The sequence below is a fragment of the Vulpes vulpes genome, chromosome 9, assembly GCF_048418805.1.
Source record: "Vulpes vulpes isolate BD-2025 chromosome 9, VulVul3, whole genome shotgun sequence".
Classification (NCBI taxonomy): domain Eukaryota; kingdom Metazoa; phylum Chordata; class Mammalia; order Carnivora; family Canidae; genus Vulpes; species Vulpes vulpes.
The window spans coordinates 7,889,191-7,914,373 of record NC_132788.1 but is presented as its reverse complement, the minus strand read 5'-3'; the positions used below and the strand labels follow the sequence as shown (position 1 = coordinate 7,914,373).

General features: G+C 38.5%; 1 protein-coding gene across 5 annotated transcripts in view; it reads left to right on the top strand.

Moving 5' to 3' along the window:
* DIS3L2 (DIS3 like 3'-5' exoribonuclease 2) overlaps positions 1-25,183 on the top strand; it is a 339,592-nt gene that overhangs the window by 56,672 nt on the left and 257,737 nt on the right. For 4 of the 5 annotated variants that reach the window (XM_072719168.1, XM_072719171.1, XM_072719169.1 and 1 more), the window contains 2 exons: positions 1,332-1,385; positions 12,745-12,846. In XM_072719168.1, coding sequence (XP_072575269.1) covers positions 1,332-1,385; positions 12,745-12,846 — 156 coding nt within the window. Of the gene's footprint in view, positions 1-570; positions 670-1,331; positions 1,386-12,744; positions 12,847-25,183 lie in introns of all 5 variants that reach the window. The other variant, XM_072719172.1, reaches the window with a different exon arrangement.

The window sequence follows — 25,183 nt, the reverse complement described above, 5'->3', positions numbered from 1 at the left end:
TCAGGGAGCTTTGCCATCCTTGTCCCCTCCCCACCCTTACCCTAAGCAGAGTTCCAGTATGGTGGGAGAGTATTTGCCCTTTGAAGCTCTCTTGCTTACGTGGGGTTCTTTACCCGTATTTCCCTTCTAATTTGTTTGGCAGTTTTTCTCTTCCATCAGGACCAGGTCAGACACTGTCTGTGGAGACTTTCCTGGTGTCCCCAGCTGAAAGTCTGCTGTACCCTCACAGCATCCTTCGTATTTTCCCTCGTAAACAAGGACTGAGCTTGATCCTCATTCTCTCTCCACATTGTCTCAGGGTCTTGAATACAGTATTCAATAAATCTTAAATTAAATGTACTTGGGATGTTAACAATAGTATAAACTGTTGCATGGAAATTTGTAATTTAAACATGGTACACATTGAAGGGGGGAACTAGTTTCTTCTTTATACCCTCACTTAGTTTGTTAATTAATGTATCTTTGAATCTTTCAACATTTTAGGGGGGAAATGTTATTTAAAACACTTTCTCAAGACACCCTTTGAGTCTGGCTCTTAGGAAAATAACTGCCTGTCTCCATGTGTTCCAGTGGCCTTCAAATGCAGCTGGAACCTTGGGAGGGTGACAGCTTCCTGCAAGAGCCTAAAATACTGAACCGCTATTGAAGACGGCCCCCACCTGCACCCCTGTGCGTAAATAGAAGCAGACCCTGATTTGGTGCTGGAATAACATGAAGCTGAAGGCAGACTGGGTGGCCTGGCTGCCGGAGCCAGGACTCCCATTTACATTAAGAGCTGGTTCTGGACCATTTTGAATTATTGACTCATTCAGCTCTGCAGAAGAGCCAGAGTAAAAAATATGCATCTGGTCTCTCAAGGTTAAGTATCCAGGTTGGAAATCAACCTGTATCACTTTGAAAACTGTCACAGAAACAAGCAGCTATGGAAAGATCTCAGTGAATAAAAAAAGGCCGTTATGTAGTGGGATGTAATCCCCACATAATCTTGTTCTTAAAATGAAGGTTAAAATGTGAAGCCTAGCACATGGGGGCACATAAAATCCCCATGGTTGTCGCTTTCCTACTCCATGCCAAGCTCTGTTCCTTCTCACCTCTGCGTGTTCATAGCAAGGTGCCAGTGTGGGTTCTGTTTCTGATGGAAACCTGTGTTACATCAATATAAATCATGTTTCATGCATTTAATGAGTAGTTCTCATATGCCTAAATTGTTTTCGAGATTGAGCTGTTTAATTAATTTAAAAACTTTTATTAGAGAATAACATATGTATGGAAAACCTGTAAGTGTATATAACTAGTTAAATTTTCACAGATTTTATTTTTTTATTTTAAAGGGTGTATTGAGAATTAATCCAAAGAAGTTTCATGAAGCCTTCATTCCTTCCCCGGTAAGTTCAGTAACTTTATAATAAACTTAATGTCACATTTAATTTTTTAGATGTGCTCTGAAACTGAAATATATATTCTAACTAAAAAGTAGAGTAGTAAAACAAAATCAAGGATGGGCAAGGATTTGTTTCAAATTTAAATAAGCAAAATTTGCCTTTGGTTAACAGCCCCTTTTGCCAGTCTTAAACTCATGCTGCAAGTGAAGGGGACGGCATTTGTTACTAGGGCTGCAGAGAGCAGCTGAGCCCACATGACACCCACCAGTTCTTGCAGTTGGACGTTCTGGGTTTATAGCTTCAAGGGATTTATGGTTTTTTCCACTAATTTAAGTTAATCTTTCCCAAACAAATACGCTATCTACTTTCGATCTACTGCATGAGCTAATCTGCAAATTTGTCCAAAAAAATGTGTAATGCTTTTTTCTTTTGGTCTGAGTTTCTCACTTCGCTTTTCTGCAGGTGATAGGACTTGGTATAAGGTTCTTCACCGTTGGGTCTTTATATCCTTTCTTCTGTTCATGACTCATTTTACCAGGCCTTCTCATTTAAGGGAAGTTCACTCCAACATGTAGTTAGCAGGAGGTCTTTGGATAAGACTTGATTGTGCAAAGCTAGGGGAGCAATATTCTCAAATTCCTGATGTGACTTTTCCAGGCTGCCATAAATAGGATAGCCATAAAATTAAGATGTTTTAACTGTGGAAGAGAGCACAGGAATAAACCTGAGCTTATTGATGAGGAAATGGAATACATATATATATTTCAGTTAACATATTTCAAGATGTTAAATGGTAAGTTTAGTGAGAATACAAGTTCAGTCATGTGCTTCCCAGGTGGTGGTGGTGTTAAAATAACCTTAAGGACCTATTCTCAAGCTTTTTTTTAGTTCTTTTTTTCCCCCTGTCCTACAGAAGCCAAGGATTCACATTTGTATCTCAAGTTCCATCTTACCCATTGGATTAGAGAAAAAGTATCACTGATGTGTCACCTTGTTCTCTCTGAATCCTATTCTGTTCCTGTGATGGGAACATGCTATGTATTCTTACCCTGGTACTTTGTTCAACTGAGGGTCAGCTTTGAGGCAGTGACTTAGCTGCAGGAGCAGTTTTATCATTCTGGGGAAGCGTAGTTCACATAGTGGTTGATTTCCGATGTTGCTTATAAGGTGAAAATCACATTCGGTAATCATAAGAATTACTCATGAAAATTTCTTAGGAGTATGCCATGTTAGAGATAGATCATCTCTCAGTAAGTCCAGCATAACTAACATTTTCTCTACTTTAGAAAGAATAACCGTTTCTTCATTGGCATGCCAGTTGAGGGAGCTCGATTATAATAGGGGCCCTGTGTATGAAAAACATGGGTTGTTAAGTATGAGAGAATCATAGCCAGTGGAGTAAGGAATTCATCTTGAGACACACCTGGGAGCTGAGAGGATTACAAAGTCTCCCATCAGTGTACACTGAAGTTTCCTTTCATTGATTGGAATGTTAAGGGGAACTACATAGAGCATTTTGAAAATTTTACTGCTTGCTTGCTTTCTTCCCTGAGAACATGGTATTGAATTTCCCTAAGTTATATCCCTGTTAGGCTGGTTCCTGACAAGTGTGGGGCCTAGGACAAGGGTACAAATGGAGGTACACATACTTTATTTTTATTTTTTATTTTTTTTGAGGCACACATACTTTATATTAAATATTTAGAAGTTCTAAATTAAACTATTAGGTAAAATATATTCATGACAAATAAAATATATTTCTTGTCAGATGTACCTCTGTGTACCTGGGTTCGCATGTAGAACTATTAGACTCCTTGGAGCTCTATCCTGAACTGTGGCCTGCATGGAGAGGGTCTGCCTCTGGCCTGCTCTTCTTCCCCTCCCAATCCTGGCTTTCTGTCCCCTCTTTGCTGTCTCCACTGTGCACCCCCTCCTCCCATTCATTGAGGGCCCTTGCATGCACCTACATGAGCATCTTATCCCACATGTCCAAATTCTGTCCACATGCCTTAGAAATGCCTGCCCTTTGGCCACCTGTCAAGTCCAATGGGTGCCACCATTGGATGTGGTCTTCCCGCAGGCTAGCAGACCTGGGAAAGATGCCGTGGAAGTGGGTTTGGGGCTCATGATCCCAGGGATGCACATCCTTTTGGCCCTGAGAGCTCTTTACCTATGGGGAGGAATGTGACTGAAGAAGGGCCAGAGTAAAGGTCCTCTAGAATGTAGGGCCTAGTTAGGTTCCTGTAAGTTAAAGTGATATGATTTGAATGTGCAAATAATGTGTTGTCATAGTTTAATTTGCCTATATAGTTAAAGGAAGTTAAGTAAAAGTTACTGATGTTTCAAAGATTTTATTTATTCATGAGAGATATGCAGAGAAAGACAAAGACACAGGCTGAGGGAGAAGTAGGCGCCCTGCAAACAGCCCGATGTGGGACTTGATCCTGGATTCCGGGATCATGCCCTGGGTCAAAGGCAGATGCTCAACCGCTGAGCCACCCAGGCATCCCGAGTTACTGATGTTTCAAAAGCCCAAATTGTTCTCCCACTTGAAATTATATTCCTGACATGTCCTATTAAGAATCTTTTAGGGATCCCTGGGTGGCGCAGCGGTTTGGCGCCTGCCTTTGGCCCAGGGCGCGATCCTGGAGACCCGGGATCGAATCCCACATCGGGCTCCCGGTGCATGGGGCCTGCTTCTCCCTCTGCCTGTGTCTCTGCCTCTCTCTCTCTCTCTGTGACTATCATAAATAAATAAAGATTAAAAAAAATGTTAAAAAAAAAAAAAGAATCTTTTAGACACTTGTGATATTAGGATTGGCTTGTTTTTTTGCCCCTTATTCTCCTATTTGGCCACTGATGGAGTAGTAATATTATCTCAGAGGGAGAAAAAAAATGCTAAATGATTCACCTCTAAGAAACTAAGAACTGACTGTAAAAGCACTATCAAGGCCCAGTTGTAAGTTTTGGTTGTACATACTGGGACAATCCTGCATTCTGTTTTTGTGGGCGTTTTGGTAATTTTCAGTGTTTAGAGGCATTCCAGAAAGCTCTGAGGAAGGAGATAGTAGAGGCAATAAATTATACATAGATAAATCCCACAACCACTACTGGTCTGGATTTATGAGCATACATAGCTCATGTCCATGTCAGGTGTGAACTGGTATGAACTGCAAAAATGCTCACAGGTGGACTAGGAGTAGATTATCAGAACCAGGGTCTGAATGTTCCCTGTTCCCTGTCTTAGCAGGGAGAGTAAAGAGAGGAATTGTTCAAAGAAGATGTAGCCTTTGCTCTGACAATAGGAAATTAAAAAGTTTTTTGTAAAACTTTTGTAAAATTGGGGGTGGATTAGATTGTCTGATATTCCTTATAACTTTAAAATTCTAAATTTTTACTTAAAATTTTAAAGTTTCGGGCAGCCTGGGTGGCTCAGTGGTTTAGCGCCTGCCTTTGGCCTGGGGCATGATCCTGGGGACCCAGGATTGAGTCCTGCATCTGCCTCCCTGGGTGGAGCCTGCTTCTCCCTCTGCCTATGTCTCTGCCTCTCTCTCTCTTTCTCTGTGTGTGTCTCTAATGAATAAAAAAATAAAATCTTAAAAAAAATAAAATTCTAAAGTTTCTGGAGAGACAAGAGTAGACTACATTTGATTATTTAGGTTCTTACTCTAAAAACAGTTGTGAATTTACACAATGTCATTTGCTATGTTAAAATATCTACTGAAGAGGCTAACAACAGTGAATTCATCATCACTTTGTTATTTTAAAAAAGTATTTCATTTTGGGGGATGCTGACTTAGGTTCATTATAATTGGAAGTGATAGAAAGTTGATTTTCATTCTCTTCTGACAAAGCCAGGTCACTTATATGTGTACCTGTGAGTCTTCTAGGGTTCTCAGTAAAAGTAAGATACAGAGTTAGAATAAAACCATTTAACTTTGAAGCAAACCAAGAGCAATTAATATTATTGAGATACCTTTTTATGCTGTCTGGGGATAGGATAAAGAGGAGAAATGGACCAGATATGGATACTTGACTTTTTACAAAAAGCTTGGACTCCATTCTGAATTATGTTGGTACAAGAAGTTTTATAACTTTTTTTGTGCATTTTGTCATGGGTGGCACCCTTTGAACGTCTGTGGAGTTTATTTGGTCCAAAGGGAGCTATTCCATCGATAGAGAATGCTTTTGGGTTGTCCCCCCCACTCCAAAACCTCCCAAGTATTTAGTTAGATTACCCTCAGATCCCATTATTTTTCTGCTAGGTTGGTTCATTATCTATTTTCTTTTTTTTCCTATTCTTTCTGGTGGATAGAGTTAATCATTGACATTCAAATAAAGAGCTGAACTCTTTGGCTTTTATTTTATTTTATTTTATTTTATGTTATTTTATTTTATTTTATTTTATTTTATTTTATTTTATTTTATTTTATTTTATTTTAATTAATTTATTTTTTACTCTTTGGCCTTTAAAAGTGGGTGTGTCTGAGTGGCTCAGTCAGCTAAGCATTTGCCTTCAACTCAGGTCATGATCTCAGGGTCCTGGGATGGAGCCCTGCATTGGGCTACCTGCGCACTGGGGAGCCTGCTTCTCCCTCTCGCTTGGCCTGCTGCTCTGCCTACTTGTGCACATGTGTGCTCTTTCTCTCTGTGCGCCAAATAAATAAGAACATCTTAAAAAAAAACATCTTTAATACTGAGTTGTTCCCAAGTTTATGGTCTTTAAAATAAGAGATTCTGCAAAAGATTCATATGTCTATTGGCCATTTGTATGTCTTCAGAATGAATCCAGTAAGAGCTGAGCAGTGACGCAATACCTGGATATTTGTGTATTGCCTGAGGTTCAACTCAGCCCTGCTTTTCTTGGTTTCTTCGGATGGGAATGTGACAATACCAGTCACATTCATCTTAAATCTCTGAGCTGTCTGGGAGTGGTGTACCTGATTATGAGAGAAGCATTTCATTCTGTGTGTTTTGACCACATGATCATGCATTGGGATGTCCTCCAAATAGCTCTTTCTTCATTCTGAGGAAGTTGGAGAGACCCTGTTGCTACATAAATTGCAGAAGGCAGCGACTGATGATAATGTGCCACCCTGCAGTTGTTCACATTTTATTTAGTGGTTGTCTCTTCCTTATTTCTCTGAGAAGCTCAACATGAGGTCAACTACAGTGACTCTGTCTTTGTGGCTAACACAGTAGCTGTACCTCAGGAACTAGGGTGGGTCAGGTTTGACAACATGTGCAGGCCATAGCTGTCAGCCCATGGTTAGGGTGGAAATTGAACAGAAAAACTGTTCTAAAAGAGCTCTCATGATTTGTAATCAGAAACTATAAAAAATGCTGAATGTCTAAAGTCCCATTTTTGGTGCTGGTGGGGCAGGTTTGGTGAATTTGGAATGATAATTTTAACTGAAATGTTACAGTATTCACCTTTAGTCTCTTGACTGTTAAGTCTTACCTATATCAAGTATCCCTAATACAAAATTTTTAGTGGTGGTTTTCTAAGCCTTGTTTGCTCTTACTTCCTTTAAGAAAAAGGAACATTTTATTTATCTCTTATTTTTTGAAAAGAGGCATGGAGTATAAAACTTTGGAAGGGGGGGGTGGGGAAAAAAATAAAACTTTGGAAGGATAAGAATATATATATGCATGTTTGTTGATAAAACATTTTGAGAATGCTTAATTTTTCCGTGGATCCTTCTATCTTTCCTGTTTCAGTATTTTTGCAAAGTAATTTGACTTAATAGGAAAATTCTGGCCTCTGTTTAAGTTTAGCAGTTGATACTTGAGTTCAGTAGGGTTACATCTGCTTAAAGTAGGTTATTATTATTTTCTTAACCAATACACTGTTTTTAAAAAATTAAATTCAGTTAATTAACACATAATCTATTATTAGCTTGAGAGGTAGAGGCCAGTGATTCATCAGCCTTATATAACATCCTGTGCTCATTACATCATGTGCTCTCCTTCATGCCCATCACCCAGTTACTGTATCCCCCCATCCACCCTCCTTCCAGCCACCCTAGTTTGTTTCCTATGGTTAAGAGTCTCTTGTGGTTTGTCTCCTCTCTGATTTCATCATTTTATTTTTTTCCTCCCTTGCCCTATGATCCTCTGTTTGTTTCTTAAATTCAATATATGTGTGAGATCATGATAATTGTCATTCTCTGACTGATTTCGCTTAGCATAATACTCTCTAGTTCCATCCACGTTGTTGCAAATGACAACATTTCATTTTTTTCGAAGGCTGGGTAGTATTTTATTGTGTGTGTGTGTGTGTGTGTGTGTGTGTGTGTGTGTGTGTGTAATATACACCACATCTTCTTTATCCATTCACCTTTCAATGGACATCTGGGCTCCTTCCATAGTTTAGCTGTTGTGGACATTGCTGCTATAAACATTGGGGTGCAGGTGTCCCTTTGGATCACTACATTTGTATCTTTGGGCTAAATCCCTAGTAGTGCAATTGCTAGGTCATAGGGTTAAGTCTCCGTTTTTGGTGGGGTCTTTATCTAGTTTTGGGATCGAGGTAATGCTGGCATCATAGAAAGAGTTTGGAAGTTTTCCTTCCGCTTCTATTTTTTGAAACAGCTTCAGAAGAATAGTTATTAATTCTTCTTTAAATGTTTGGTAGAATTCCCCTGGTAAGCCTTTCGGCCCTGGACTCTTGCTTGTTGGGAGATTTTTGATTACCGTTTCAATTTCCTTGCTAGTTATGGGTATGTTCAGGTTTTTCTATTTCTTCCTGTTTCAAGCTTTGATGGTTTATATGTCTCTAGGAATGCATCTGTTTCTTCCAGATTGCCCAATTTGTTGGCATATAGTTGCTCGTAATGTGTTCTTATAATTGTATTTCTTCAGTGTTGGTTGTGATCTCTCCTCTTTCATTCATGATTTTATTTATTTGAGTCCTTTCTCTTCATTTTGATAAGTTTGGCCAGTAGTTTATTGATCTTATTAATCCTTTCAAAGAACTAGCTCCTAGTTTTCATTGATCTGTTCCACTGTTCTTTTGGTTTTTGTTTCATTGATTTCTGCTTTAATCTTTATTAATTCTCTTCTTCTGCTGGGGTTAGGCTTTATTTGCTGTTCCTTCTCCAGGTGCTTTAGGTATAAGGTTAGGTTGTGTATTTGAGACCTTTCTTGTTTCTTGAGGAAGGCTTGTATTGCTGTCTACTTCCCTCTTAGGACTGCTTTTGATGCATCCCAAAGGTTTTGAACAGTTGTGTTTTCATTTTCATTTGTTTCTATGAATTTTTTAAAAGTCTCCTTTAATTTCCTGGTTGACCCATTCATTCTTTAGTAGGACACTTTTTAGCCTTCGTGTGTTTGAGTTCTTTCCAAATTTCCTCTTGTGATTGAATTCCAGTTTCAAAGCATTGTGGTCTGAAAATATGCAGGGAATGATCCAAATTTTTTGGTACCACTTGAGACCTGATTTGTGACCTATTATATGATCTATTCTGGAGAATGTTCTGTGCACACTCGAGAAGAATTTAGGATGGAATGCTCTGAATATGTCTGTGAAGTCTGTCTGGTTCAGTGTGTCATTCAAAGCCCTCGTTTCTTTATTAATCATCTGCTTAGATTATCTTTGCATTGGAGTAAATAGGGTGTTAGTTAAGTCCCCTACTATTATTTTATTATAGATGTGTTTCTTTAATTTTGTTATTAGTTTATATCATTGGCTGCTCCCATATTAGGGGAATGAATATTTACAATTGTTAGATCTTCTTGTTGGGTAGACCTTTTAATTATGATATAGTGTCCTTCCTCATCTCTTATTAGTCTTTGGTTTAAAATCTAATTTGTCTGATATAAGGATTGCCACCTCAGCTTTCTTTTGATGTTCATTGACATGATAAATGGTTTTCCATCCCCCCTCTTTAAATCTGAAGGTATCTTTGGGTCTAAAGTGAATCTCTGTAGGCAACATATTGATGAGTCTTGCTTTTTTATCCAGTCTGATATCCTCTGTCTTTTGATTGGGGGCACTTAGTCCATTTACATTCAGGGTGATTATTGAAAGATATAAATTTAGTGCCATTGTATTACCTGTAAAGTTACTGTTTCTGTAAATTGACTCTGTTCCTTTCTGGTCTGTGTTCCTTTTAGGCCCTCTCTTTGCTTAGAGGATCCTTCTTAATATTTCTTTCAGGGCTGGTTTAGTGATCACACAGTCTTTCAGTTTCTGTTTGTTCTCCTATTTTGAATGGCATCCTAGCTGGATAAAGTATTCTTGGCTGCGTATTTTTCTCATTTAGCATTCTGAATGTATCATGTGAGTCCTTTCTGGCCTGCCAGGTTTCTGTGGGTAGGTCTGCTGCCAGTCTGATGTTTCTATCCTTGTAGGTTATGGACCTCTTGTTCTGAGCTGCTTTCAAGATTTTCTCTTTGATTCTGAGATTTGCAAGTTTCACTTCTATATGTTGAAGTGTTGGACTATTTTTATTAACTTTGAGGGGGGGTTCTCTGTGTCCCCTGGACTTGAATGTCTGTTTCCTTCCCCAGATTAGGGAATTTCTCTGCTATAATTTGGTCCAATATACCTTCTGTTCCCCCTCTTCCTCTTCTTATGGGATCCCAGTTATTTTAATATTGTTTCACTTTATCATATCACTTATCTCTTGAACTCTCCCCTCATGATCCAGTAGTTATCTTTTTCTCACCTTTTTTATTCTGCATCATTTTGCCTCTGTATCGCTAATTTTCTCTTCTGCTTCATTTATCCTAGCCATTAGAGCCTCCATTTTTGATTGCATCTCATTAATCGCCTTTTTGATTTTGACTTGATTAGATTTTAGTTCTTTTGTTTCTCCAGAAAGGGATTTTGTAGTGTCTTCTATGCTTTTTTTTTTTTCAAGCCCAGCTAGTATCTTTATAATTGTTATTCTGAATTCTAGTTCTGATGTCTTACTTATGTCCATACTGATTAGGTCTCTGGCGATCAGTACTGCTTCTTGGTCTTTTTTCTTTTTTTCAGGTGAGTTTTTCCATTTTGTCATTCTGTTCAGAGAATAGATGACTGACAGAACAAAATACTAAAATGGCAACAATGACCCCAGAGAAATAAATACACATTAACCAATTCAGAAGAAAGCCAAAACTGGAAAATAAAAATAAAAAAATATAATCAGACAGGTGGACAGAACAGAACAATACACTGGATCCTGTGTATATTTTGGTCTCTGTGTTAGAAAATTAGATCCCAAAAATGTAAAGAAAGAAAAGCTTATATATGTGCAAATATAAAATTAAATACAATGAAAGGATAGAATATAACTGTAAAAATGAAAATTAAAAGACACACAACAGAAAGGGAATATAAACAGATATGTGAACAGAACAGAGCAATACACTATATCCTGAGTGTATTTTTTTTGGTTTATTAGAAGAAACTGCATCTCAAAATTGTAAAGAAAGAAAAATTTACATATATGCAAAAATGCTATTTAATATGTTGAAAAGATAGAATGTAACTGAGAAAATAAAAATTAAAAAAAAATCTAAAAAAAGTTGATAAAATAAATTCATTGAAAAAGGAAAGAGAAAAAAATTAAAATTGAAAGACTAAAGAATTGTGGGAAAAAACCACGAATTCTATATGCTATATTCCCCTAGTGCTGGAAGTTTGCAGTTCTCAATGATTAGTCAACTTGGTTTTGGATGAATGTACTTGTTGATCTTCTGGTGGAGGGACCTTTTTGCCTGATTCTTAGGCATCTTTGCCCTGGTGGAATTGTACCGCCCTTGACAGGGGGCCAGGCTAACTAATCTGCTTGGAAGGCAGCTATGCTCCACTATACCACCAACGCACTAATCTGTTTGGGATTGCTCAATGTGGCTTTTGTTCCCTGAAGGCTTTCCCCTCTGCTTTAGAGGGTGAAAGTGAAAATGGTGGCTTCCCAATCTTCAGCTAGGAGCCCCACTCCTTAATGCCCCCTCAGAGAAAAGCAGCCAATCACTCCTGTCTCTGTGGTCTCTGTCTGCACTCGATACTCACCCAACCTGTGACTGAGCATTTACATTTCAGGCATGCAACTTCATTTTGAGTCTCCAAACCCTGCAGACTTCTGCAGCTTGCATCCATGACGCTCCACCTCGGGGAGGGAGGGGGGCGGTTCTTGTCGTTGTTCTGCTGCTTGCTGGGCCCCTCTTTGGGGAGCGGTTGCACAGGACATGCTGTGGTTTCTGGTTTATGGCAACCCCGAGCTGAGAGCCCACTCCTGGGTTCACCAGTGGCAGCCAGCTTCCCTGCTCAGATGCCTAGGAACTCTGCCACACTTAGGCACCCTCAGTCTTCCTGTGTGACCCCAAAGATCCTGAGACTAAACTGTCCCTAAAGTGGATTATTTGTAAGCATGTGATTGAGGTTGAAGGTGTCCATGCCTTGTGTTCATGGTGGGGAGTTTACTCTGCTCCTTAGTCAGAGAGGTGGAAGAGTGTGAGAATGCTTCATGAGTCTCATGTCCCTTTCCTTTTCTTCTTTGCCTTCTACTTAGGTCTCCATAAAAGCAACCACAGTTTGCTTTCTCTGTCATTTTCTTGGCAGGAGGAGTATAATTTTGCTGGTTCCTTCCTTAGAGAACTCAAATCCTGGATCTAGTTGCTGTTCTTGTCTTCAGTTGGTGTTCTTGGGGGATTATATTTTGTTCTTCTGTTTTCTTGCAAACCTTCTATGTTTTACCCTTCTTTGATACTTAAAAATCAGTGTACAAAAGGTATCATCATGCTTTATTTTATTTAAAACAAGAAAGGATAACTTACTCCTTTCTCATTTCAGTTATGGAAACATATAATCTCAGTTTTTTGCTTTATATATTTTTGTTTGTTTTTGGTCTGCTTGTAGGAGATTTTCTCCTATGTTTTTGAAATTTTTTTTTTGAAATTTTTAAAAATATTCTGCTCTCTGTGTGTGTCTCATGAATAAATAAATAAAAATCTTTAAAATAAAAAATAAAAGAAATATTCTGTTAACCTGCTCTTTTGTGTTCATTCCCATTTCTATAAGGCCCAAAGAGACTGATTGCCCTCTCTTGTTGAGTTAGTGGACAGATTGTAGAGTCTACAGTTTTTAAACCGAGGAAATAGGGATGCCTGGGTGGCTTAGCGGTTTAGCGCCTGCATTTGGCCCAGGGCGTGATCCTGAAGTCCCGAGATTGAGTCCCGCATTGGGCTTCCTGCATGGAGCCTGCTTCTCCCTCTGCCTGTATCTCTGCCTCTCTCTTTCTCTCTCTCTCTCTCTCTCTGTCTGTCTTTCCCTCATGAATAAATAAAATCTTTACAAAAAAAAAAGGGGGGGGAGATAATTTTTGGTTCCAGGCCTTGGTAAACTGATTATTTTCTCTCTCCAACCTAGGATGGTGATCGAGACATTTTTATCGATGGGGTTGTTGCTCGTAATAGAGCCTTGAATGGGGATCTGGTGGTCGTGAAGCTCCTTCCAGAGGAACAGTGGAAGGTGAGTTAAATTTTCCTTTTCTAATAATAGATGACTCAGGGCCTTTTTATTCTGTGGTGCATCCATGAGACATCATAAACTGGAGTAGTCATGGACTGCTGAGGTCCTGTGGTTGCCTCAGAAGTAGGCCATGCAATGCTTAGAACTTAGAAGCATCTGGCTGGCAGACATCTAATGATTTGAGTTGTTCTCCTCGCTCCCTCCCTGTGATCTGTCTTCCCTGTCATATGCCTTGCACTGATTTCTGATAATTTTTAGGATAGAAGAAAAGCTTGCAGGGCACATTCAAACTATATGTAATATTTCCTCACATTAATGGTGGGCAAACTAGAAGGACAAAGCCATAGGCATGGTGGCAGTGTTTGCACATTCTTGCTGCCTCTATGGGAAAATTCAGCCAACACATACCTAGTTCTGTAAGTTACAGTTTGGTGATTGGGCTTCCCTTGGCAGAAAAAAATAGACTCTGTCTTTTTATAAAACAGAGATCTGGTGGCAGACGAAAATGTTTTTAACATGAGAATATGCTGGGTTTCAGTCTCCATATATGTTTGTCAATTGAAAAGAAAGATGTGGTTTTTGACTGTTGTTTTAAATAAAGGTTGGGCACTGGAAAGATTCATAGTAGCAGTTTCTTTGAATTTTCATGTAGAACTGGCAACTTGTGTGTCCAAGTCTAGATTTTTCTTTATAGCATTTCTTCATTTCTTTTATTTTATTTGGCTCAATTCACTGGTATTGAGGAATATAGTGTTGTCTTCAGTGAGTGGTACTATAGGATTAATAGAGTGAGCTTTTAGGCTAGGATCCTTGGGTTTGAATTCCATTTCTGCCACTTACCTGTATAACCTCAGTTGAATTATATAACCTCTCTGTGCCTCAAATGCCTCACCTGTAAAATGGAATAATCATAGTACCTACTTTATAGGTTTGTCATGAAGATTAAATGAGAATACATGTAAAAATCTTAGAATGGTGCCTGACCCATGGTAGCAGCTCAAGCAATGTCAGTTTTTATTGTTAGCTTTTATAGAAATGGGGAAAATACTACCTTATCTCAGAGCTTTGTCCAGATGTAAATTTGTTTTTATCTGATAAAGCTAGAGTAACTGAGTTAGACCTATGTGCTAGGGATTTGTAGGGTGTAGGGATGTTAATAATGATCAAGATAGACATCACTCTTGCCCTCATGGAGCTTTTAGTCTGAGGGAGTGCATGTAGGAAGAGACAGATACTAATCACACACAAATTTAAAGATAATTATTATTAATGCCATGAAGTTAAGTACAGAGTGTTTTATGAATCAATTTCTAGCCTCGATTCCCCCAGTGCACCCCCAGTTGCTGACAGTTGTGGTTATATCCTCCCTTGATTCTGAAAAGTGCAGCTAAGGGTTGGTTCCAGGTCCTAGGAATGTTTATTGATTTAGGCCATTTACTCTTTTCTGGAAAGCAGCATCTAGCACAGTGTTGATGAGATCTAAGAAGATAAGAGGAGTACATTAGGGTCTGGTCAAACTAAAGAGGTATCCCTAGAAGTCATTTGAGGGAGTAAAGAGGCAGAATTAGAGTGAAGATAATCCAAAGAAGGAACAAGAAAGATGGTGGTTTCCTTTAACTTAAGGAGTGAGAATGGGTAGAATAGAAAAAAATAGAAGAGTAATTACAAATTGGTGATTCTAGAGCTGACCAGAGCAGATGCAAGGTGTTGACAGGTTGAAAAATAATAGAGAGCATATATTACAGCACCTGTTGAGCTCTGCAGAGGTGAATGAGGTTGATTCTAAAAGAGCAAGGCTGGAGCACTTGGGAGCTCAGTTGGTTGTGTCTGACTCCTGCTCAGGTCATGATCCTGGGGGTCTGCTCAGCGGGGAATCTGCTTCACCTTCTCCCTCTGCCCTTCTCCCCACTCGTGCACACTTTCTCTCAGATGGATAGATAAAACCTTTGGAAAAAAAAAGAGCAAGGTCAAGTTGCCTGGCATCCTTCCTACCTTGGCTATGGCAGGGGATGGCTAAAAAACCCAAACATATCAATAAACAAATCAGTTACATTATTTTCCTTGTTCTTCACTCCATTTGTATTTAAGACCAGCAAGCACAGACTTTTCTGGTATTGTCAGATGCACCCTAGCTTTGGACAGAAAGATGAGGGTAGTTTGGAGGTGAAGGTGTTTGTTGTCAAGTTGTAGAAGGACAGTGTAAGACTTGGGCATTCTTATTTCTGCTTTGGTGCCTTTGCTTCTAGACAAAAACCTATACCTCCTTTGAGACTTAACACAGCAAAGTTGTGTTTTTTCCCAAGAGGCCTAAGTTTGTGATTTTGTAATTGCTAGGTCACTAGAGCTAGTTAAGTAGATAAAAATTTACTGAAATTCTTGTAGTGTTCCCACAGTCAATATTACACATTGACATAGCTTGTTGTTCTATTTTACAGTTAGTATCTAAAGGCAGAAGAGATTAAGGGCCAGATGGGAGTTTTAAGCCAGGGAGTGACATGGTCTTATTTAGCCAAAAATCACTCTGGCTGCTATTTGGAGATTGGAATGCAGTGGGGGCTGTTATGCATTGGCATGACTAGTCAGGAGGCATATACTGGGTCATGATAGCATAGATGGAGAGAAGTAGGGATACATTTTGTGAGTAGAGCTGATGGGACTTGAATATGGATATGAGGAGTAGGGTGAGTGAAAGGGAGGAATCAAGGATTAAGATTCTAGTTTAAGCAAAATGAGTATGATATCATTAATTAAAATGAGGATTAGTAGGGAAGAACATGTTTGGGTGCAAAAATTATGAGTTCTGCTTGGCTATGTTAAGTTTTAATTTCTTTTCAGACATGTTAATAGAGATGCTGAGAATATATGGAGGCCTAGATGGTTCATTACTCATAAATTCTACTAAACATTTAAGGAAGAAATAATCCCAAGTCTACACAAATGCTTTCAGAAAATGCAAGAGGAGGAAATCTTTTTCAACTCCTCCTATGAAGGCAGCATTGCCTTAATATCAAAACTAGGAAAAGACATTAGAAGAAAGCTATAGGCCAGTACTCCTCACAAACATAGTTTAAAAAGTCCTCAACAAATTTTAGCAAATAAAATCCAGCAACATATTATATTAAAAGGATAACACAACATGGGAAAATGGGGTTTATCTCAAGAATGCAAAGTTGGTTTAATATTTGAAAAGCAATCTGCTGTAATTCACTGTATTAACTGACTAATAATAACACTATTTTTCAGTCAAATGTCATCATTTTAATAGATGCAGAAAATGTGATTGACAAAAGTCCACAATCATTCATAATAAAAACAGCAAATAGAAATAAAAGATTCCTCAGTCTGGCAAAGCACATCTAGGAGATATTTATAACTAACACCATTCTTAGTAAGGTGAAAGACTAAGTGGTTTTCCTTCAATATTGGGAATGGGGTAAAAATGTCCCTTCTCATCCCTGGATATTCTAGCCGGTACAATAAGGCAATAGAAAAAAAAAAGCATTCAGATTGGAAAGGAAGAGGTAAAACTGTCTTTATTCTTAGACCATATGATTTTCTAAGACCATATGATAATCCTAAGGAATCTACTAGAATCCTAGGAATCTACTGCTAGAACTAATAAGTGAGATTAGCAAGGTTGAAGGACAGAAGTTTGATATAAAAAAATCAATTGTACTTCTACATATTAGCAAAGAGATATTGGAAATTAAAAACATTAAAGTATCTTTTTAGTAGAATCAAAATTATGATATACTTAGGGAAAAATTTGACCAAAGATGTATAAGACATGCACACTACAACTGTAAACCTCCTGGGAAAAATTACATAAGACCTCAATAAATGGTGAGAAATACCATGCTCATGATTTTTAAAATTTTTTATTATTTTAAAAAGATTCTATTTATTTATTCATGAGAGACACAGAGAGAGAGGCAAAGATATAGGCAGAGGGAGAGGCAGGCTCCCTGCAGGGAGCCTGATGTGGGACTCAATCCCAAGACCCCAGGATCACTCCCTGAGCCAACGGCAGGCGCTCAACCACCGAGCCACCCAGGTGTCCCCATGCTCATGAATTAAAAGACTCAGTATTGTTAAGATGACAGTTCTGTTCAGATTGATCTATATATTAAACCCAATCCCAAAGAAAATAATAGCAGACTTCTTTATAGAAATTAATAAACTGATTTTAAGATTTATATAATTATGCAAAGGCCTTAGGATAACCAAACAAAGAACAAAATTGGAGGCTGCATATTACCTGATTTCAAGACTTACTATAAAGCCCTGGTAATCAAGACTGTGTGGTAACGTTAAGATAGACAGATCAATGGGAGAGTAGAGACTCCTATACAGACCCAGGCATGTATGATTAATTGATTTTCTACAAAGGTGCCAGTGTAATTCAGTGGAGGAAAAGATGTTTTTAAATATGTGCTATTTCAATTGTGCAACCATATGAAAAATAAAACTTTGACCCTTACTTTGTATGGTATATGGAAATTAACTTGAAATAGGTTGTAGATATTTTGAACTTTCTATAAGAAAAAGAGGGGAAAATTTTAGTGATCCTAGATTAGACAAATATTTCTTAAATATGAAACATAAAAGAAAAGTCAATAAACTTGACTTGGGCAAAATTGTAAACTTTTGCTCTTCATTAAATACTTGCAAAAAGGCAAGCCACAGACTAGGAGAAAATATTTGCAAAACATTTATCTGACCAAAGACTTTTATCTAGACCATAAAGAACTATTTTAATTCAGTAACAGACAGCCTATTTAAAAACTGTATTAAAGATTTGAAGAGATACTTAGTAAATGAGATATATGGATGGCAAATAAGTGTAGGAAAAGATACTTGATGTAATCAGTCATTAAGGAAATACAAATTAAAAGCACAAGATAGAACTATTAAAATAGCTAGAATGGCAAACGTTCAAAATATTAACCAAAACCATTGTTGGCAAGGATACAGAGCAACTAGAACCCTCATACACTGCTAGGGGAATATAAAATGGTACAGTCACTTTGGAACACAGTTTGGCAATTTCTTAAAAAGTTAAGCACACACCTAACATGATCCATCCCTTCTAGTCCTGTATATTTACATTAGGGAAATGAAGGCATTTGTCTGCATGAAGACTTATATAGTCATTCAAAGCCACTTTTTTTGAATAGCCCCAAACTGGAAATAGCACACATGTCCATCAGCATGAAAACCAATTTTGCTATACCTATTCAACAAATACAACTCAGCAGTTAAAAAAGAGAAATCAATGGACTGTTGATACATGCAACAACATGGATAATCTCAAAATAAATTTTGATGGATGAAAGAAGCTAAGCAAAAAAGAATATACTCTGTATGAGTCCATTTACATAAAACTTTAGAAAATGCAAACTGATTTGTATGGAGAAAAGGCAAATCATTGGATGCCTGGGGCAAGAGTAGGAGAGATGGATTACCGAGGGATCCCAAGGGAGCTTTGGGGGTGATGGACATGTTTATTATCTTGATGGGATAATTTCATAATTGTGTCTGTAAGTCAAGACCAATCAGTTTGTGCCCTTTAAATATATGCAGTTTGTTATATATCAGTAAAGCCACAAAAATTACCGAAAATGAAGAAATAAAACAAGATGTTTGGACAAATGAACCTGAAGCTCCAAGGAAAGATTGAAGCTAGAGATGTCAGTTTGGAAGTCTTCAGTATATGTGTGGTGTTAAAGTCGTGCTAGTGGATGAGATCACCTAGAGAGTGTAGCTAAAGAAAAAAGGCTGAGTATTGAGTTCTTGGGCAAGCCAGCATTTAGAGATAAGCTGAGGAGACCATGGAGAAACCCATGCCCCTGCATCAAGGGGTATGAATGATGCTGGTTAAATTCCATCTATGTCTAAAGTAGAAATCAATGAAATTGAAAACAGAAAAGAAAATGTTGGTTCTATGATAAAATCAGTAAATCGATAAACCTCTCGTACAACTGACAAAAATAAAAAAGGCATAAGTCACCAATATCAGGAATGAAATAGGGGATATCATGTATTACAAGCATTAAAAAGATAACATTTGTAAAACAAAACAAAAATATCAGTGCTGCCTGTTTTAGAGAAAAGGCTGATGGATTCTGAGGGTATAGAGAGTCAGAGGTCTAGTGAAACAGGTGTCAACAAACTCAGGCTTTTCATAATCCATATGATGTGTTCAAATCTAGGAAGGCATTTTTTAATCTACTAGATCCTGAGCCCTCTCTTTATTGATAACATCCCCTTAAGCAGCGATTGGTATGGATAGAGAGGCCTAGACTGGCAAGGAGGACGCTTTCCTTTGAGTTACTAGTAATAGATTAGGGGAAATGACCCAGAGACTGCCTTGGTGTGTGCATAGGCCGTCTTCAGCTTTCAGAAGATTTGAAGTGTAGAGGATGGCCCGGGGTTCCTTGCTTATTCCTTTTCTGTGAAGCTCCTAGGGTCTTCACAGTGGCTGCCTGACAATTGCTTTTTATATTAGCAACCCCACTAGGTATGTCTCATAGGCCTTGTTAGTTAAAGTATTTCACAGCTTCCCATTCTGAAGCAGGGAGCCTTGTTGGCTGTAGCCCACCTGTGACAGTTGCTGGTGACAGGGTCAAACTAGAGAGAAGAGAATATTCAGACTGTCCTCAAGCATCCCTGACATGTAGAATATAAACATCTCAAAGCATACTGGTCAATTGTATTACAGGTTTGTTAGTACAAAAGCATATTGTTATCAGAGGAATCTGTAGTCAATGGTGTGAGCAAATGTGAATTAATTGGATTATTCATCTTTGCTTCTTTATGCTTGTTGTGCTCACCCCTTTTGGGTATGTAAACTACAGGGCCTTTGGGGTTTTAGAAAAAAAACAACAATTCTTTTAGCTGTAGTAGTAAATAGTCAATTTCTTTCACAGCGTGTTTTTTTGGCAAAATAGCTGTTAAAGAGTCAAGCTGTGAGGCAATCATAAACAATAATTTGCTCTTATATAACAATTTTAATTTTAGAATTCTTCCACATTTGTAGTATATATATGTAGTTTTTATTACACATGTCTAATGAAGGATAGTTGAGGGGCAAAATGTAGTCTTCACTTTGCCAATTGGAACATTAAGTGACTTGAGAGCTTGGAGCTTTTGGCAGGATCAGGGAGTGGAATCCAGATCTCATGACTTTTAGCTTATGGCTCTTGTGGTTTATTTTTCTTTTTTTTTCTCCCTTTGTATGTGTGTGTGTGTGTGTGTGCGCACACACACACATGCATTTTTCTAGACTGAGGGTCTGTTGTTTTCCTCAGGTTTTCAAAGTGAGGGAAACATGTCCTCTAAATGGTTAGGAGCCATTTCACGGATTCTGATGATTCTGCCTGGAACTGTGCAGGGTACTGAGTGGCTTCTGATCCTCCTCCCATCTGGTTCCATGCTTGATGATGGAAGTACTGTTTGGAAAGGGTCACAGGCTTTGCTGTTAAGGAGCTCATTGGCTGGATGGGATGAGGATGGAAACGATTGTAGTATGGTTTGCAAAACAGCAAGAGAAATACATGTTTGTTATGGGAGTACTACACTCTGAGAGAACTGGGGAAGGTTTCATCAAGGAAGTTACATTTGTAGTGAGGTTTGAAGGGTGGGAATGGAGAAGAGAGGTTTGGTTTTGTTTTAGAATAAAAAAGACTTTGGTTGAGAACAATTTGGCAATAGAGGATTGTGAACATTTCCAGTTTCAGGGAGGAGTATGTGGAGTAAGGCTGTCCCTGCCAGGCCATTGGCTGAGTGCTGTGGCCCTTCTCTCAGCTCTCCCAGACATTGGTAAAGAAAAACAGTTCTCAAGCTCCTGCCCTCCAGGGAGACCAACAGCCTTGGCCCCTTTTGCAGAAGCCCATGGATACTGTTCTTTGCTCTATAAATGCCCAAGCATTTATGCTCTTCCCTTTGTGATTTATCTGATCTTCACCCTGCCTCTTGCATTCTTTCTTTTTCCTTTTCTTTCCATTGCCCCATCAAGTTCATCTCCCATAATCATTAAAGAACTTTGTCCTTCATTTTTTTAATTAAGTATAGTAAGATTATCCTATTATTTTCCTTCTCTTAATATTCCAGTATAGTATATCACAAGCATATATAAACCCTGTGGATGCTGGACAATTCCTAACTTTTTAGTGCTTACTGGGTGCCATGAAACTGTATTTAGTGCCTCACACCATTCTTTAGTCTGCTGTCGTCTCTATCTCAATTTTATAAACGAGAAACCCAAGTCTTACCTTATACATTTTACTTATTTAGGGAATATATAATTAGGGAATGACAGAGTTGGGATTCAGATTCACATCTTCTTATTTCATGATCTCATTGATATTTGTTATTTCAGAGATATAAAGAAGAGAGTTAATGGATCTATATATAGATATTGTCAGGTATCATAAAAATCAGCATAAATCCAGGAAATTTTAATATATGCCTAAGCATTAGGTAGTATCATGAGTTGCCATCATGGGTAAAAAGGATGATTGTGTCAATTGAAATGACCAAAGGCCTAGTATTAATCCTTAGAAAATAGATAATTTAGGAAAAATTGATTAGAATTCTAGTGGTTTTATTTTAAGACTAGAGAGGTATAATAGCCTCTCAGGGCATTATTGAAGGCAGGTGTTGGGAATGTGTCATAACCTTGCCAGACATCTGCTTTAGATAGTGCATCAGATACTGAGAGAGCTGATCTAAATATAAAGTTTAATCAAGAGCTACAGCCTGTAGAACAAGAGGTCACAGACTCAGCTGTCATCCTGACCCAGCTGTAGATCACAGATTTGTGAGGCATATGACGCAGGTATTCAAAAGGCAGGTAGGCAGTTGTCATGTAAGAGGTGGGTCACTCTGGGGCTTTGAGACAGGGGTCCAATTTCAGAGATATGAGACTCTTTTACTACAAACAGACTGGGCTGGGAGTCGGAGATAACATTTGACTGCCAAACTAGGAGAATTGACTAGAGCAGTACTGAGAGCAATAACTAAAGCAGAAGACCAACTCTGAGGGCCAGAATTCTGGGCCTATTTTTAGTTGTACCAAAGGAGATCTGGGAGCCCAGAATTAAGTTCTGGTATCTTGGATCTAGGAGGTGGGTTAAAAGCAAAGGCCTCCTACAGGAGGAGCCAAAGCTGTTTAAATGTTGCCTGTCGGGCGGGATCCCTGGGTGGCGCAGCGGTTTAGCGCCTGCCTTTGGCCCAGGGCGCGGGTGGCGCGATCCTGGAGACCCGGGATCGAGTCCCACGTCGGGCTCCCTGTGCATGGAGCCTGCTTCTCCCTCTGCCTGTGTCTCTGCCTCTCTCTCTCACTGTGTGCCTATCATAAATAAATAAATAAATAAATAATTAAAAAAAAAAATAAATGTTGCCTGTCTTGCTTGATTGGGAACTAGGGTGAGGAGCTTAGTTGATGTAGCCGTAGTGAGTGACCCAGAGAAAATCAGAGGAAAGGAGAAGGACAAGAGTGTATTAAAATGAGACTCAATTAGACCGTTCCACAGTGTGAAACAGGATCTGATTAGCTGAAGAGTCATGGTGGATTTCTTTCTTTCTTTTTTTTAAAGATTTATTTATTCATTTGAGATAAGAGAGAGAAAGAGAGAGAGAGAGGCGCAGAGACACAGGCAGAGGGAGAAGCAGGCTCCATGCAGGGAGCCTGATGCAGGACTCAGTTGCGGGACTCCAGGATCCTGACCTGAGCCGAAGGCAGACTCTCAACTGCTGAGCCACCCAGGCGTCCCAGGGATAGATTTCAAGTGAAATTCCTCCTCGTTGAAAATTAGCTTCTATATCTTTTTGTCTGAATACTAAAAACTATAGTAAGAAAAGCAAGAGTCGATTTGATATATTGATACCCACTGGAAACCCATAATGCTGTTCATTCATCCTCCAGGTGTTTGTTGAACACTTCCATCAGAATGAGAGGATACAGTCGGAATAAATCAATTAAGTACTTTGTTAGCAAAGTCTAATTTACTTTTGGGACAGGATTATTTCACTTAATTTACAACAGAGCAAAGTCTATACATGAATTAAGGAGGGTGGAGAAGCAGGGATAATTATTCTATATTCCTAACATCTCTATTATACAGTTACTAAGAAAACTTATTTTTATGCAAAGATACTTCAGCAGAAGAATAATAGAAGTATGGAGGGTATTTTAGAAGAGATTGGCACAGAAAGAAATAATGAGTTTGAAAGAATAAAGGAAGCGTTGATAGGAGTTACCACTCTTGTTCTAAATTAAACAAACAAAAAAAAATCAGAGTGCACATTTAATCCCCAATTTTCAATGGCTTTTCCAAACTTTCTTATGGTCATATGAAATTGGTCTCATACAGTAAATTGTTTCCTCTGACAACTAGCTTTTCCTTCAAGTGATTGTTTTAAAGTTTTGTCTTCCAAGTTCTTCTTTAAATATGCACCCATCATACTAGATTATATTTAATCCAATCTCTTATATAACCACTATCATTTTGGATTGTTCTCAATTCCAGTGGAATTAGGATTTCTTAGAACTGTTTGGTTTCTTGGCCTGTGTGGCAGGCCTGAAAAAGACTTGGAAGGTACTTAATGGTGGAAGGCAAAGTCTTTGTAGCCTCCACCCACAGCAATATGGTAGGTAAGGTATATCTACTACCATGATCAGATTTTCCCCAAATTGTTATATACACAAGCCTATTTTTAACAATCATCTTTTCTTCTTCATTATTGCCAGCTCTGGGATCAAATATTTCAGGTTCTTGCCTGCTCTAAACATGCCTTCAGATCTCCGTAATTCAAATTGAAATGTCTGAAATAAGGAATGTATCATTTAAGGATAGAGTAGCTTATTTGTGCTGGGAAACTCCCAATTAATATTTCAGGATTATTTGCTAGAAAACTAATTCAATCCTCCATAACTCCATAGAGATGGTTTAGTGAAATTCACATTCATTGTACAGAATGAATTAATGTAGATAAAGTACTTACAGCAATGCTGGCACATTGTGTTTAAGAAATGTCAGATATTACTATTATTCTTCCCTGAAGTGAAGACTGAGAGTCATAGTTTAGCTAAGCATGTAATAACTCAAATTTTCTATTCCCAGCTCTTGAATTTACCACCATAATGTTTATTTATAGTAGACATAAAATGTTGATATAAAATGTTAGCATGTCACTATGCATTCCTTTGAAGTATCTAAATTGCTGGAAAGTTGTATGGTAGCTAAGGTGGAACAACATTGTATATTTTTTACTTTTCTCTTTGCCCATCAAGATCCCCAAGGGCCTCACTTTGTAGTATCTTCACTCCAGAGCCCAGGCTGAATGGAATAGCTGCCATCTGGAGTGTTCCTTTTTTCTGTGGCAGAAGAAAACAGAGCCCTGGACATTTAAAATTGGCCAGGAGAAGGGAGATGTCCTAATGGTGATTTTTTTTTTTTCGGGGGGAGCATGTACTACAGCAAGAGTCAGCAAACTTCTGTAAAAGCCAGATAGTAAATGTTCTAGGTTAGGCTTTGCTGACCATGTTTCCATTGCAGTTTCTCAGTTCTGCCTCTGTGGTGTGAACACAGCTATATTCTAGTGAAACTTCATTTACAAAAACAGCTGGGTGTGGCCTGTGAGCAGTAGTTTGTGAACTCCTGTTCTAGAAGTGCGGTTAGACCTTGTGAAGACCCTCATTCCGCCTACCCTAGCGAGTACCATAGGAGCCTCGCCGCAGGTCTCTCACTCTTATATTAACAGCATGGGAACTGTGTCTTCCTGTTTTGACTCTATCTCAGTAATTCAGGCTTTTAGTTCTTGAGTCTTTTGTTATTGAATCAGAATTTTTTTTTAAGATTTTATTTATTTATTTGAGAGAGCGTGCGAGAGAGAATGAGCTGGGGTAGAGGGAGAAGCACACTCTCTCCGCTCAGCCCAGAGCTGGATGCAGGGCTGGGTCCCAGGACCCTGAGATCATGACCTGAGCCAAAGGCAGACGCTTAACCCACTGAGCCACCCAGGTACCCCTGAGTCAGAAAATTCTAAAGAGTCCTTATTTCTGTGGGTTCTTGGAAGGTATTTGACTGGAGTATGTGGTTTTTTCTTTTCTTTTCTTTTTTTTTTTTTGAGTTATCCTCTTTAATATGTATGACACTTAGCCATTAAGAGTTCTATATGTGTTTGTCATAGTTACAGTTCCTTTTTGATCAAGTTAGAAATAGATCCTGCAGATTAAGGTCTAAGTAATATTCTTAGAAGCCGGGGAAATTGATTGGAGAGCACATTGTCTGCCTTAACTTGTGGACATGGCTCTCTCTCTTTACTGCTGCTC